The 13,894-nt window shown below is 43.7% G+C and overlaps 1 protein-coding gene across 1 annotated transcript in view; it reads right to left on the minus strand.

The window, feature by feature from the left end:
- The window catches only part of VSIG1 (V-set and immunoglobulin domain containing 1), a 34,342-nt gene extending 20,960 nt beyond the window's left edge, over positions 1-13,382 (minus strand). The window contains exons 1-3 of the mRNA XM_075538442.1: positions 13,334-13,382; positions 4,951-5,111; positions 1,889-1,996 (exon numbers count right to left, since the gene is read on the minus strand). Of these exons, the coding sequence (XP_075394557.1) occupies positions 1,889-1,996; positions 4,951-5,111; positions 13,334-13,382 (318 nt within the window). The remainder of the gene's footprint in view (positions 1-1,888; positions 1,997-4,950; positions 5,112-13,333) is intronic.
- Positions 13,383-13,894: the final 512 nt, after the last annotated feature.

Consider the following 13,894-nt stretch of genomic DNA (forward strand, 5'->3'; position numbering starts at 1 on the left):
ACCCGTTGGTCTTCAGCGTTTGCCAGCTGGAGTTGCAGGTCACTCGGGTCTTTGCTTGTACCCTTGCCCTGTGACAACCTCCTGTCCACATGAAGCCATGTAGCTGGGAGCCACATTGTCCCATCAAGCTTTGTCCTCAGTCTTGTGACACCACTCTCTAACTAGAAAGTTGACATCTAGCCAAGGACGGACAGAATTTGGTCTTCTTGCTCTCTGATTCTGACTTGGAGCTACCAGATGCTTCCAGAGTGGCTTTTCCAGGTTCCTTCTGGGAAAGTGGAGGCATGCAAGTCTGAAGAATGCCATCCATTGTTCCCTTTCTAGTCCCCTGCTTTCCTGTCCTACTCGTGAGGGGACTGGTCATGTTGGGGGGGAGGTACGGGAGGGAGGGTTGCGGGGGGCGCGTGCAGGGTGGCGATGATCTTCAGTCCAAAATTTTTCTCTGGCCTAAATTTCAGGGGTTGTTAGGATGTCACGTGGCAGCATGAGAGCACCAAAAGGAAGACTCTCTCCCCGGCCAACCCCTCTCTTACCAGCCTGCCCTTGGCCAAGGAGAGCCACCACTTCAGTATATGAAGTTCCTGCTCAGAGGTGAACAAAATGAGCTCTTGCCAGTAGCTTAGCATGCGATTCGTTTATCAGATTGGGCAAGACTAGACATCTTGAGTGGGATACTGTATAGACCAACTGATGGCAGATGGATAGGAAAGGCAGCTCTGGGCCCGCTTCTCCATGAGGATGATATTGACATGCTTGTTTGTTTCATTTTGTCCTGCGTCCCACAGCCCATACTGATTCTGGCTCTTAGTGACCCTAGGAGACAGAGTAGATCTGCCTCATAGCTTCAAGACAGCCACATTGTTCTCTGAGAGTGTGGCTGGTGGGTTTGAACAGTCAGCCTTTCTGTTGGCAGTAGAGTGCTTAACCACCTCGCCACCACCCACTAAATGCCAGTAGTGATTGACTCCCAATTTTCAAGCATCCCCACATTTTCAAGCACCCCCCCCCTCAGGAGATGGTACCTCCCTTTCTCTCATTTGAAAAAAAAAATTGATTTACTGATACTCAGAGAGGACAAGCCAGGATAGGAATCTGAGCAGCCAGAAAACATGAAGCCACCAGGTCCTGAGAAAGAACTGGTCCAGGCTGCGTGTATGTTGGGGAGATGAGGATTTCGTCCATTATGACTATCCTAGAATAATAAATATTTTCTAAGAAAGTCATGCTAAGCATAGCTAATGGCTGTTTATTATTAATGCCTGTTTGTTAATGAGCAGGATTGACCAGAGACAGGCTGGTACGACTGGAGGCCCTCAAGGGGACTAGAGGGGTACTAAACCCATCAACGCTTCCATGTCAGCCTGCCTATCCTGGAACCTGGCGGTTTTAGCTTAGAGTCCTTGCTAAGGGACTGACCACCTGAAGCGGTTCTTATTTCCCGAGTTGAGGATTCTGAGTGGAAGTTCATGCTAACCAACAGCCTGGCCTTCTGCTCATGCATCTTGTGGGAAGTCTCCATTCATCCAAGGACCCCTTGGCTGGAACTGTCAGTAAGAGATCCCACCCTCCTCTGCGTAGTGAGAACAGCCAGGTCTCAACCACCATTTCTGCTTCACACAGGATTTGGGGGAGGAGAAAAAGATAGCCCATGGCAGCAGCTGGCCGCTGCCCATCTCTGAGCAGCATCAGGGCCCCGGGCTTTTTGAAGGAGGTTATGAGAAAGGCAAACTCACTATGGTCCTAGTTCTGCCAGGTTGTTATCCTGATCTGGATTTTCACCAAACTCTTACCTTTCCATCCCGCTCCCAAATCTAGTGCCATTGTTGTAGAAACAAACCCTAGTAGCACACCAGTAGGGGTCTGAGAGCACACCAATAGTGGTTCTTACCTGAGAGGTCCAGCTACATCTTCCCCGAGCGTCTCTCGCATGCGCCATTTTTAGACACTGACTGACTGCCTTTTCCTCCACACCCTCAGTATTGAGGCACGCGCTGTGCTGTGTTTGAGCAGAAATGGTGGATCTGAGAGCCGAATGCTATATGGTATATTGCCACATCCACCCCGGTGGTGAATGAAATTACTCAGTGGTCAGTCTGGAAGCATCTTTCCCCCCATAAATCATAGAATTGTCTCTTTCGACCATCTTCAAACTGTCCTCCTAGCAGTCCATAGATAAACCCACAACATGTCCTGCAGAGATTCGAATGTATGCAAATACTCAAAGAAGAAACAAAGTAAAAAGGGAGGCCAAATTCCATTTTGAAAAATGCCAACTCAACTCAGAATATATGTTCAGGAGTTTCAAGCAGCAAATGGGCCAGAGGGTCCTTCAATGGAACCAGAGGGCCACTAGACCCACCCAAAATGTCCATAATATAATAATGGCTTACATTCATTGATTGTTTACTAGATAAAAGGTTTCTAAGTGCTTGACAAGCATCATTCCCCTGTCATCGTCACAGTCAAACTATGAGCTTGGAAAATCAATAACCCCATTCTACAGATGAGAAAATGGAGCCTCTGAAAGATTGACTTTTTCAAGCCAGTAAGTGGCAGAGGAAGGAGTAGAATGAACACCAAAGAGGAGGTTCCCACTTAGGACTCCCAGTCAGCTGGCAAAGCAGAGAGAGCCCAGACCTATGGAGTATGGCATGGGGGAAAGGGGGCAGTCCAGTTCTTTGTCTTGCAGTCAAGACCTAAAGATGGTCATAAGGGGTATCTGAGTAGAAGAACACAGGGCAAGAGGAGGAAGAGACTCTGCTTTGTGGGGAGGTTCACCTGGTCCTCCATGCAGCCCAGACACAGGCCTAACGCCAGTGTCATGCATCTGGAGGGTGTCTGCAATGTTTTAAACCCAAGGAGGGTATTCTTAATGGGCCAACAGCTTGGTGCTGAGGACTTTCTTGGAGTTGGACATTCCAAAAGAGCAGGTCTCTTCATTTACTTGCCCCACCTGGGCCTGATTAATTGGAGAACAAAGCAAATAGCAAGTAAATAAGCTGCTCAAAAAACATTTATGTGTGCACAGATTTGCATCTTAACTTGCTTTTAAGGGTTGTCCCAAATTGTGATAAGAGTTGTACGAAGCCCCAATACAATGATTCAATTTAAAAAAAAAGAGTTGTCCTGAGCTCAAGACCTACTTAGTTTAATCACATACATCTTCTTGACCTGCATTTGCAGATCAAGAACAAAAGCTCGTGGCTGGTGACAAGATCCTTGGCCCGTAGACCTCCCAACTCCTCACAGTACAGCATCAGAGGAAGCCTAAGGAAGCATGTGTGTCGGTGAACTCATCCTGGCCTGGCCTGGCCTGACCTCCAAGGCAGCTGAGGACATTCTGATATGAGTACCAAGTACACACACACACACACACACACACACACACACACACACCCTCCAGATATTGGCAAAGCGTCTCTACATTTAGCCTCTACTAGAAAACTGTGAACTTCAAAGTCAAGAGAATGAAGCTGCTGAAAAGTGAGTCAGGGAAGAAACATTTTGTGAGTGTTTCCATCCAAAATCTAACAAGAGCAAACTGTGAAATAAATAGTTGCTATCTCACTGGACTCCAACATGCAATGTCTTGGGTTGGGGCTTTGTGGGAAATGGAAATAGGCAGAATGATTAATGCTGCTGCTTTTCATGATGATGATGAGGAGGAGGAGAATAATGATATTATTAGTAATGATTGTTTACAAGGGAGAAATCTTAGAGAGCTCTATGTTTTCCCAAAGTATTTTCACATCAATTATGTCATTTGACTCTCCACAAGAAATCTAGGAGAGCAGCCATATTGTCAAGAGATTCAGGCATTTGTCCAAGGTAAGCAGTACCAAGAAAAAATGTTTAGCTCTAACTAGAGGGTGGTGGTATGGATGTGCTTCTCCATGGTGCTTTCTGTTAACTGCCTGCTCAAGCCTTCTGCCCAAGAGGACGCAGTACTCCCAGAGAGCCAGTCGCAGTGAGGTGACATTAGCTCCTCCAAGCCTATACCGTCCTTTGGTTCCACCTCTGCTCCTGAGTCTTCTCCGCCTACCCAACCCGTTTGCCTTCAATCTTTCTCCAAGCCCACATTTTTTCCCTTCTCAACCACATGCAACCATTGTAAATCACACTGACTCCATGTTTTGGATCATAGATAATTTTGGATTTCCAAAATTGAGTTCAGGCATGCATGTACATGTGTCACACACACACACACACACACACACAAACACACACATTTTCATCTATATAACTTGAGCACTTGGGCTGATTTCAAGAAGAAATTACCCTCAAGGCCAAATAAATAAAGGAAATCTGAGAAGTTGTCCACTTGCAAGTAGAGCCCTCCCCTGCCTTTGACTTTTGTCCACCCTCCTCTGGTAGCTTCCGGCCTGGGATGGTAGGTTTACCCACCCCAACTCTTATGCTCTCACCTGCCTTAAGCTGCCCTTGATTACCTTGGGTTTGTCACTGCTGGGACCCTTCTCTGTCTACTGGTGAGTCTCTTTCACCAGTTGGGTACAAATATCTGGCTTCCTTGGCAGACATATCCCTGGCAGAGACCTGTGGCTCAAATAGGACATGCATTTGAACTGGGGGTCCTCTGGAAACAATTGTCAAGGAGTTCTTTGTGGAGGTGGGGGTGGGGGAGAGCCCTTTCTTCTGTCAACTCTAAGGTTCATTCTCATCTACTCTAGAACACACGATATACTTGACATTGACTTACACAGGCTTGAGATAATGGGTGATGTAACAGACTATGAAACCAAACTAAATATAAAAACAAAATACAAGCCACTAAGATGAGGCTCTTCTTGAAATAGCTCTGTTAAAACTCTTTTTATCTGAGGTGGGGCCATGGTTGCTAGCAGCTGACTATGCCTCCAGTTACGGGCCCAGAACAGTCTTCATAAGAACTACCAGAATGGAAATGTTTGAGAAAAAGAATTATTTTCTTACAGAAATGGGGTGCGGCTCCTTGAAGAGAGACCATTGAATGGTGAGCTTGTCCAGGGAGGTCACAGTGGTGGTGTAGGTGCAGATCAGGGTGACATCAGATCCAGCAGTCACATTCACGTAACTATTCGGGACGGTCACTTGCACCTCCATACGAACCGGATCTGAAATGATAAGCATAAAAAACCAAAAGCACATACTAGTATCCACATGCTGATGAGACTTTGTCATTATAAAGCATCTTCAAGGACAGTTTGTTGAAGGAATGCAATGTGAGGACCAGAGAGGAAAGTGGAGCAAGCAACTGGGGGAGTCACAATGACGGTCTAGCACAAAGGGTCCCCAAATGGTTCCAAGGGCCCCAAAACTCCTGGTATGCAGTTTTGCCAGGGCTTAGTAGATTCCAGGGAAGTGAGGATGTCTGTTTTAAAATCAGAACATCTCAGGTAAACCATCCCTTTGTCCTAGGACTTTCCGTTTCTAAAACCGGGAAAACCCCCGGCAAACTGGGATGTGTTTTTATCCTAACCCTACAATTATTTGGGGGTCTGAAAGGCCAAAGTAGAGTCACAATAATACCGATGTCCCCACCCCTCACTTTCATCCTCTCATGAGGATAAAGTTTTCCAGAAGCTAAGGCTGTAATTACTTTCACAGATAATAGAATGTGGGTGTGCATATCCTTGAGTTTCCATTTTTTTTGTTTTTCCATTCTAATACAATAAATAGAAATAACCATGCAGTAAAATCTTCCTGGGGTCCTCAATAATTTCATTTTAAAAATGTATTGAGATCATTATAGATGCACATGCAGTTCTAAGGGATATGACAAAACAATATACATTTTACCCAGTTCCACACCCATTTTGCGAAACTGTACTATAATATCACATTCAGGACATGGACATCGATATAACCCACCTATCTTATTCCTATTTCTCCAGTCTTCAACCCTCCAGAATGATGACTGAATAAATGCTTGTTGTTGGAAGTCCCCCAGGTTCTGGCAATTTGTTATGGCAACAAATATACCTTCTATTCCTTTTATTCTTATTTTGACTTTTTAATAGGAATTAGGTGAAAATTGACAGGGCAGAGCATCCATTTTCCATTCAACAACTCATGCACATTTTGTTTCAACTCACTCATTGCAATCCCTTCAATGTACTCTCACTTATTCCACTTCCTTCCCGTGTCTCCTCTTTCCATTTTTCCTTTTCTGAATTCTGTCCTTCATAAGACCCTCTATTCGTACTTCCTGAGAGGTTGTTTGTTGTTGTTTTTTTAAATCAGGAATGGGTAACTGGATTTTATCAAATGATATTTTGGCTTCAATTTATGTACTCTGTGTGTGTCTTATCTCTTTTTGCCAATCTTGCTAGAGTTTTATCAATTTTGATTTCCCTCCCCCCGCCAAAGAACCAGATTTGTGTTTCACTGATTATTCTCAATAGTTTTATGTTTAATTCCATTCATATCAACTCACCCTTATTATTTCCTTCTGTCTGCTTTCTTTTCTTTTTCTAGATTCTTGGTATGACTCTTCTTCCTATTTTCTTTTCTTGCCTTCTTGTAGATAACCATTTTTATGATTCTATAGTGATTTTAAATGTTTTAACTACATCTCTATACAGTCTTCATAGTGGCTGCACTGGATATTCCAATATACATATGAAACTAACAACAGTCTACTATTATAAGCCTGCCTTCCATTTGGACCCATATACCTTCTCCACTTTCAAATATCACTGCATTGAATATACTATGGGGTTATATTTTTTATTATTATAATAGATGCATTGACATATCTTACGCAATCAAATAATCCAATATATCCATTTGCATAGAATTCTGTTGTTCAATCCCATCTAGGGGAATTATACAGTCATCAGTGCTAACAGCTCCCCATTTTCCCCTCCCAACTCCCTCTCTCTTCCTGTACCCCAGGGAACCATTACTCCTGTTACTGTTTCTGCAGGGTTATCTATCTTGACTTTCATGTACCGAACAATCTTAGTATACAAATGCACACATGTGCAACTAACATAATTAATCAGGTAAAAAAATATCTGCCTTAATAGTAAGGGGAGGAAATATTAAAGAAGTAGCAGAAATAAAAAGGAGGATAAAAATGTGTGGCTAATTGCCTCTCAGAACAACTGCCTCCTTTCCCTCGAGATCGGCAGAACTGGATGGTACCAGGCGACCATTAGTGAACATTTTGATTACAGATTCTATAGCAGAATCCTGATCAAAATGGAGAATTGCAGAATTGAGTTTCAAATTCTCATGGTAGTCATGCAGACTTTCTGGAAACATGGAGGCTAGATAAACAGCTGAAACAATTGCCCTGACATAATCTCTAAACCTTAAACTAAAAAAAAAAAATCCCCTGATGTAAAAAAACCTAAGAATCTCAACTGGGTGCCATCAAGTTGATTCTAACTCATAGTGAGAACAGGGTAGAACTGCCCTGTGGGTTTCTAAAAATATAACTTCACAGGAGTGGAAAGCCTCATCTTTCTGCCATGGAAAGATTGGTGGTTTTGAACTGCTGACCTTGTGTGGTTAGCAGCCCAACTCATAACCTACTATGCCACAAGGGCTCTTTCAAGCTGAACAATAGTTTAACTTGACTAGTAAAGAATGTCTGCCTTGAGCATCATGGACTGTTAAGAACTATCTACATGGGACTAAATTAACAATAGTAATGCAAAAAAGTAAATGAGGGAGAAAAACCTCAGTAAAGGAGAGTTAGAATTGTTGCCTAACAAAAAATGTAGTCAATGTCATTAATTTATACCTGTAGAAATCTGTAAATTACAATGACAAAAACTCAGTGCCACTGCGTCCATTATGACTCAGCATCCCAATGGACAGAGTAAAACTGCCCCCTCTGTAGGTTTGGGGGGGCGATAAATCTTTGGGGGAGGCAGCAAGCCTCTTCTTTCTCCTTTGGGGTGGCTGGTAGGTTTGATCCGCTGACCTTATGGTTAGCAGCCCAAGTCATAGCCCCCTACACTTGTCCATAGGATTTTGAGGGAAAGTACATGGAGAACATCCATTACCTTTTGTCCTATTTTCCATGAATTTTTGGAAGCACCTTCATATGTTCTGCTGTGTGTATTTTCTCACCACCACCACTAAGAACAACAACAACATATTTCTCAAATGAGATGTTCTTTCTGGTGTAGAGAGGCTGGAAGGAGAGGCTTAGCTCCCTGCAGGGCTCTCTGTCGGGGTCGGGGTGATGGGGAGATGATGACCTAGAGCCTGTGAGATGAGCAACAAGACACATTGCTATTCCCCTTCCCAATTTGGCATAGTCTAAGATTTCTTTCAGGTCTTTTCCTCACTTCATGACAGCGGTCAGGGAAAAGAAATTTAGTGGATGGACTAACCTCTTGAAAAATGAAAGGAAAGAACAAACCTTTGACATAAATCTCTCTGGTTTCCTGGATTCAATTGTCCTGTCTTCTGTACAGCTGCTTCCCTGACAGAGGCTGACCACTTACCTGGTCACTGATGGTGTGATGAATTGAGAAAAGTGGTTTAGGACAGACCAAATACAGCACTTTCCAACTCGGTATCATTTTCCTCTTCCCAACATTCTCCTCCCCATTCTACTTCCCCATAAACAAACAAACAAAATGAAAACCAAACAACTCATTGCTATCGAGTCCATTCTGATGTATAGTGTCTATATAATGAATTTCTGAGACCATAAACCTGGTGGGGGGGGACACAATCTGATCTCTTATCCAAGGTAGGTTTAAACTGCTGATCTTTCGGGTAGCAGCCCAATGTGTATCCTACAGCACCACGAGGGATCTCTCGCTCACTGCCAGTGAGTCACTGCCAACTCCTAGTGAGCCTATAGGGCAGGTACATCTCCCCTGTGGGTTTCTGATTCTGTTCCTCTGTATGGAGGTTGAATCTTTCTCCTCGGATCGGCTGGTGGTTTGGAACTGTCAACCTTGCAGTTAGCAGCCCAGTGCATAACTCACTGTGTCGCCAGAGCTCTGTGGCTTCCCATCGACCTCCCCTCCCAAAAGAAAATTCACCTTCGTTAAGCAGTAAGTAACCCTTTGCAACGAGAATGTCATTGGAAAAAGTGAAATGACCCTTTCTTGTCCATCCCATTTCTCTGGGAGTTAGCCATCTCTCTGGTTGTGAGGAAATGATGACAAAATTGTCCACATACAAAAAAATAGACTTGCGTACTGAGTGACCATTGAAGCTCTCCAGAAAACAGATTTTGGAGGTATTATTGGCTTTCTAGCTGGGGTGTGGATTTGTGATCAGGGAAGGAAGTCTTTGAGGGCCTCTCCAAGCAAAAGGGCTTGGCAGGCAAGTAAGCATCGTTTTCACACAAAGCAAGCGCTGAACGAAGCTGTGATGCCCTCCCCAAATAAACAAGCAAAAAGCCCTGCTCTTGATTCTGACTCCCAGTGACCCACAGGATAGGAGAGAACTGCCCCCGGTGGGTTTCCAAGACTGCAATTCTTCAGGGAGGGGCAAACCTCATCTTTCTCCAGAGAAGTCGCTGATTTCAAATTGCTGACCTTGTGCTTAGCAGCCCAACGCATAACCACTATGCCACCAGGGTTCCCAGCAATGTATATTTGTTGAGCACCTATTTTGTACTACAAATATTGCTTAGCCTGGGAAGCTAATTCTTTGGGATGCATGCCTAGAATTGGAATAGCTGGATCCTGTAGTGAATTTCAAATCCACTAGTTGCTCTGCAGGAGGAAGACGAGGCTTTCTGTTTCAGTGGCACTTTCACAGCCTTGGACATCAACAGAGACCGTTCTACTCCGCCCTCTAGGGGCACCATGAGTTGCAATAGACCAGACGGCAGTGGGTTGAACATGGTCAACATTTTGAGGAACTGCTACAAAATGGGTAGCCCGTTTTACATGCAGCCCTGGTGGTATAGTGGTTATGTATTCAGCTGCAATTCACATGGCCGGCAGTTTAAAACCACCAGCAGCTCTATGACAGAAAGACTGGGCTTTCTACTCCTGTAAACAGTTACAGTCTCAGAAACCCACAGGGGGTTACTTGTCTGCGTCACAGTTTGTTCATTCTCACTGTATTTTAAACTTTTTCCACAAGGCTATTTGCACACTTACTAGGATACAGTATAATGTAAGCATAGCTTTTATATGCTCTAGAAACCCCCAAATTCACGTGACCTGCTTTATGACGATATTCCCCTTGCTGAGGGTGGTCTGCAAGTGAACCCTTAATATCTCCCAGATATACCTGTATGTGATTGAAATATGTGTGGTTGCTTTTTAAAGATTAGTATGTATTGTTAAAAGGAAATGATCCAAGGAGCATGTATTTATCATTAGCAACATTATCAAAAGACATTTCAATGGCTACTGCTTTGCTAATGATGGGGCCTTCCTTTACTTTATGCGTACAAGCTGCCAAGCACTTTGCGTGGTTTATTATTCTCTTACTATACTACAGGAAAAAGAACTCCCAAATGACAATATTTAACTTGATGCATTAGAAGTGATTTGATTTACAGTTATAATGGTGTCATTTTTGAGCTGGGAAATAGATCCAAGTAACATTCACTGTTTGGGATTTGACTGTAAACCCCCAAACCCAAATAGATAAAGGCTTTAAAATCCACAGCATTTGCCTGTAGAAAATGAAAACAACAATATATACCTTTCTGGCAGGTATATATATGACAAGTACTTAGAAAAATATACATGAACATTTTGTAGAAGAAATATTTTATTAGGATTCAATCTCTTCAATTGGAATTTAAGCGAACATTTCTTAAGAAGCTATTGGAAAACCTTTGATTAAAATCAATTCCATCTTGCTTAGTTGAGGCTTTCTGGTCCTATAAAGATGTACAGCCTCAGAAATCCACAATGGCCGCTTTTGAGTCAATGGCAGTAAGTTTGGTTTGGAATTATTTAGTTCTACTGCAAAATGGCATTATATATACTATATAAAAACATAAAACTATATATATGAAAACCAGTTATGAATTGTAGTTTGGGAACAGTCATTAATTCTTTCAACAAATATTTACAAAGTACCTATTGTGTGGGAACCAGGTTTGACATCAAAATGTCACATTCTTGATGAAGAAATCAAGGGAGTACATTAAATTGCACAGAGATAGAACCGGTATCAGTTATCTCGGAGCCCTACCTGGTTCAAGTGATGGACTCATGGCAGTAAGCTTTTTTGGAGATGTTATACCTACCCATTGCCAGCAGGAGACACTATGGAACCAAGAAGAACTGTCCCTGTGGGTTTACAAGGCTTAAATCTTTACATCAACAAAAATTAGTGCAGCAATTAAAGCCAAAAGTACTTATTGAGCACTCTGCGTGGGCCTCGTTTGAAAAGTCACAAGCACGTGGGGTTATGACATCATGTTAACAATAAATGTTGGAAGGCTAGAACATCATATTCAAGATATAAACTCACTTTTGCAAAGTAATAGATGCATTAGCAACAGGACTCATTTCTGAGGGTTAACGTAGAAGGCCCAGGGGTCTACCCAATTCGCTAATGACTATAGTTCTGTAATGTCTTTACGAAATGACAGACTTTCACTTTCTAAAGTTGAGGTTTAAAATGAATGTTCTTGCGGGGAAGGGGAAAATAGTGATTTGTTTCCAGGATATAAACAACGGGGAATGGCAGTTTGTTGGAAAGGCCTCTAAAGCCTGGTTGGTTCCGGGATATACGCAGTATAGCCCTCTGGTAATGCTTGCTTCTGTACACCATCTGTATTGAAACATTCAGCAATGAGCACTGAAAGACTATCTGTAAACACTCTTATCATTTTGAAAAGCAAGGCTTTTAGTCTAATTGTAAAAAAAAAATTGTATAACATCATTGGTAGAAACCGCTCAAAATATGCCCAAGCCAGGAAACAGAATCAAAATCATCTACAATCTCATAACCCAGTGGCAACCGCCATTAGCATTTGGTATATAGCCTAGTAATGTGTGTCACAGTTTTATAAAATCAGAATGATCGCATATGTTGCTTCCTGCATCTATTGCTTCATATTTTATCCTGAATATTTTCTTACATCATTAAATATGCCTTGTAAGCATCATTAGATTGTGTGCTTACTAACTATTACTGATGGCTTTTTTAAAAGTCCACTTTTAAAATTTTCTTTTTTTAACTATAGTTTTATTGGGATATAATTCACATATAATTCACTTTAATTGTTCAATTTTATTAAGATGATTTGGGCAATCTGGTATCACCACCATCGATTTCTGAACATTCTCTTCTTGTGCTCATGGAAGTTAGTTCCTCAGTTCCCCCCAACCCCCCTGCCATGCCCCTACGCGAAAAATCTCCTTTCTTGATAAGCAATAGCAATGCATCTACCATGGACACCACCTATAAGAACGGATTCAGAACGTATCTGGTATTTGAAAGACTAGCCAAGATTTTTTTCTGAACTAGTGAGCTTTCCTGTGTCTAGCCAACATGAGGATTTTGACTGCAATAATATCTTTCTGCTTAAGTCCCCAAAACTCTCCTATTACGACGACGCAACAACTCACGTAAACATTCTCTAGGATGAACTGAACTTAGAAAAAAGACACGACCGAAGACACGTTACCGAGGAAACCAAACCCACGGCCTAAACTTCCATTCCGAGACCCAGGGACCCCCTGGAGAGAGGAGAGCTGCCACTTGTGCCTCCGTGGCTGTCATGCGTTCGGAAACAGACCACCACCTCTGTCGCCCAGGGAGCAGTTGGTGGGTTCAAACCACCCACCTGGCCCTCAGGACTCCTTTAAAAAAATAAAGCGACTCAGTAAATCTGTCGTGCCCTCCCACCCCCAATTCGTCAGTAACTCAGGGCCTCGGACCCTGGCCCTACTGGCGGAAGTGAGGCCAGTCCATCACCGCGAGCTGAAAGGAAAAACTCAAGCCAAATAGACAACCTCCATCCACAGACCCGCAACCCCAAGGGCAGTTTTTGAGTAATACCCATCCGGTTTCTTTCCCACCCACCGATGTAAGGTAAAATGGCTGCTCTTTTTACGCTGCCCCCACCCCCACCCGGCCACCACTTGACTTCGGAAGCTAAGTCCGATCATTCTGTGCTGGCCTGCCCTCTACCACCGCCCATCGAAACCTTATCCGCACGGCAAGTGTGCGCTGAGAAAAAGTTGGGAATATTCTTTGGCATTCAATTGACTGGTCCTCATGCCTCTGAAGGAGGTTGGGGGTAGGGGGGTGGGGTTCCGGCCTGAGCCTGGGCCCGGGCCCGGGGAGACGGAATCGCTGGGAAATGTGGACAATTGCAGTTCACCAGGAAGACTCCGTTTCCCGGCGTCTAGGGAGGGGGTCAGGACCCTTTCCTTACCTGCGAGGCAGCTGAGGCTGAGGAAGAGCAGCAGGCGTGTGGCCGCCATGGTGGGGAGTTCGCGGAGAGCAGCTGGCCTGGACGAGGCCGGGCTCCACACTGCCGTCCGTGCGTCGGGCGGAGCACCGAGGCTGCCCGCTTTATCTGCTGGGCATCACTGGGCACGCAAGCTGCTGGGAGGGACGCTGCGAGGCTGCGTATTGGGTCCAGCCCATTCTCCGAGCTCACCAGATCTCTGTTTCTTTGAAACTCTTTTCATGGGGCGTGTATCCTTGATATATTTGCTACTGTGTTAATGATAAACCCACGTATTTAAATTCTTTGAGCTCTTTGTACACGGTGTGCTTGGTTTGTTTTTTTTTAAGGGGGGGTAAAAAAAAGGAACGATCTTATTGAAAAGTTTTGCTCGAGGGGAAAAGCTCCACTTCGAAGAGAATCTATGCACCTAAAAGCTGACTAGGCTAATGAAGCTCAACTATGCCACAGTATCGACTCCCTGCCCCCCTTTTGCTATTTAGGTTAGTAAATGGGTATTTGAAGGTTTCCTCCTGAGGGGAGGGT

This window comes from Tenrec ecaudatus, chromosome X (genome assembly GCF_050624435.1).
Source record: "Tenrec ecaudatus isolate mTenEca1 chromosome X, mTenEca1.hap1, whole genome shotgun sequence".
Taxonomy (NCBI): Eukaryota; Metazoa; Chordata; class Mammalia; order Afrosoricida; family Tenrecidae; genus Tenrec; species Tenrec ecaudatus.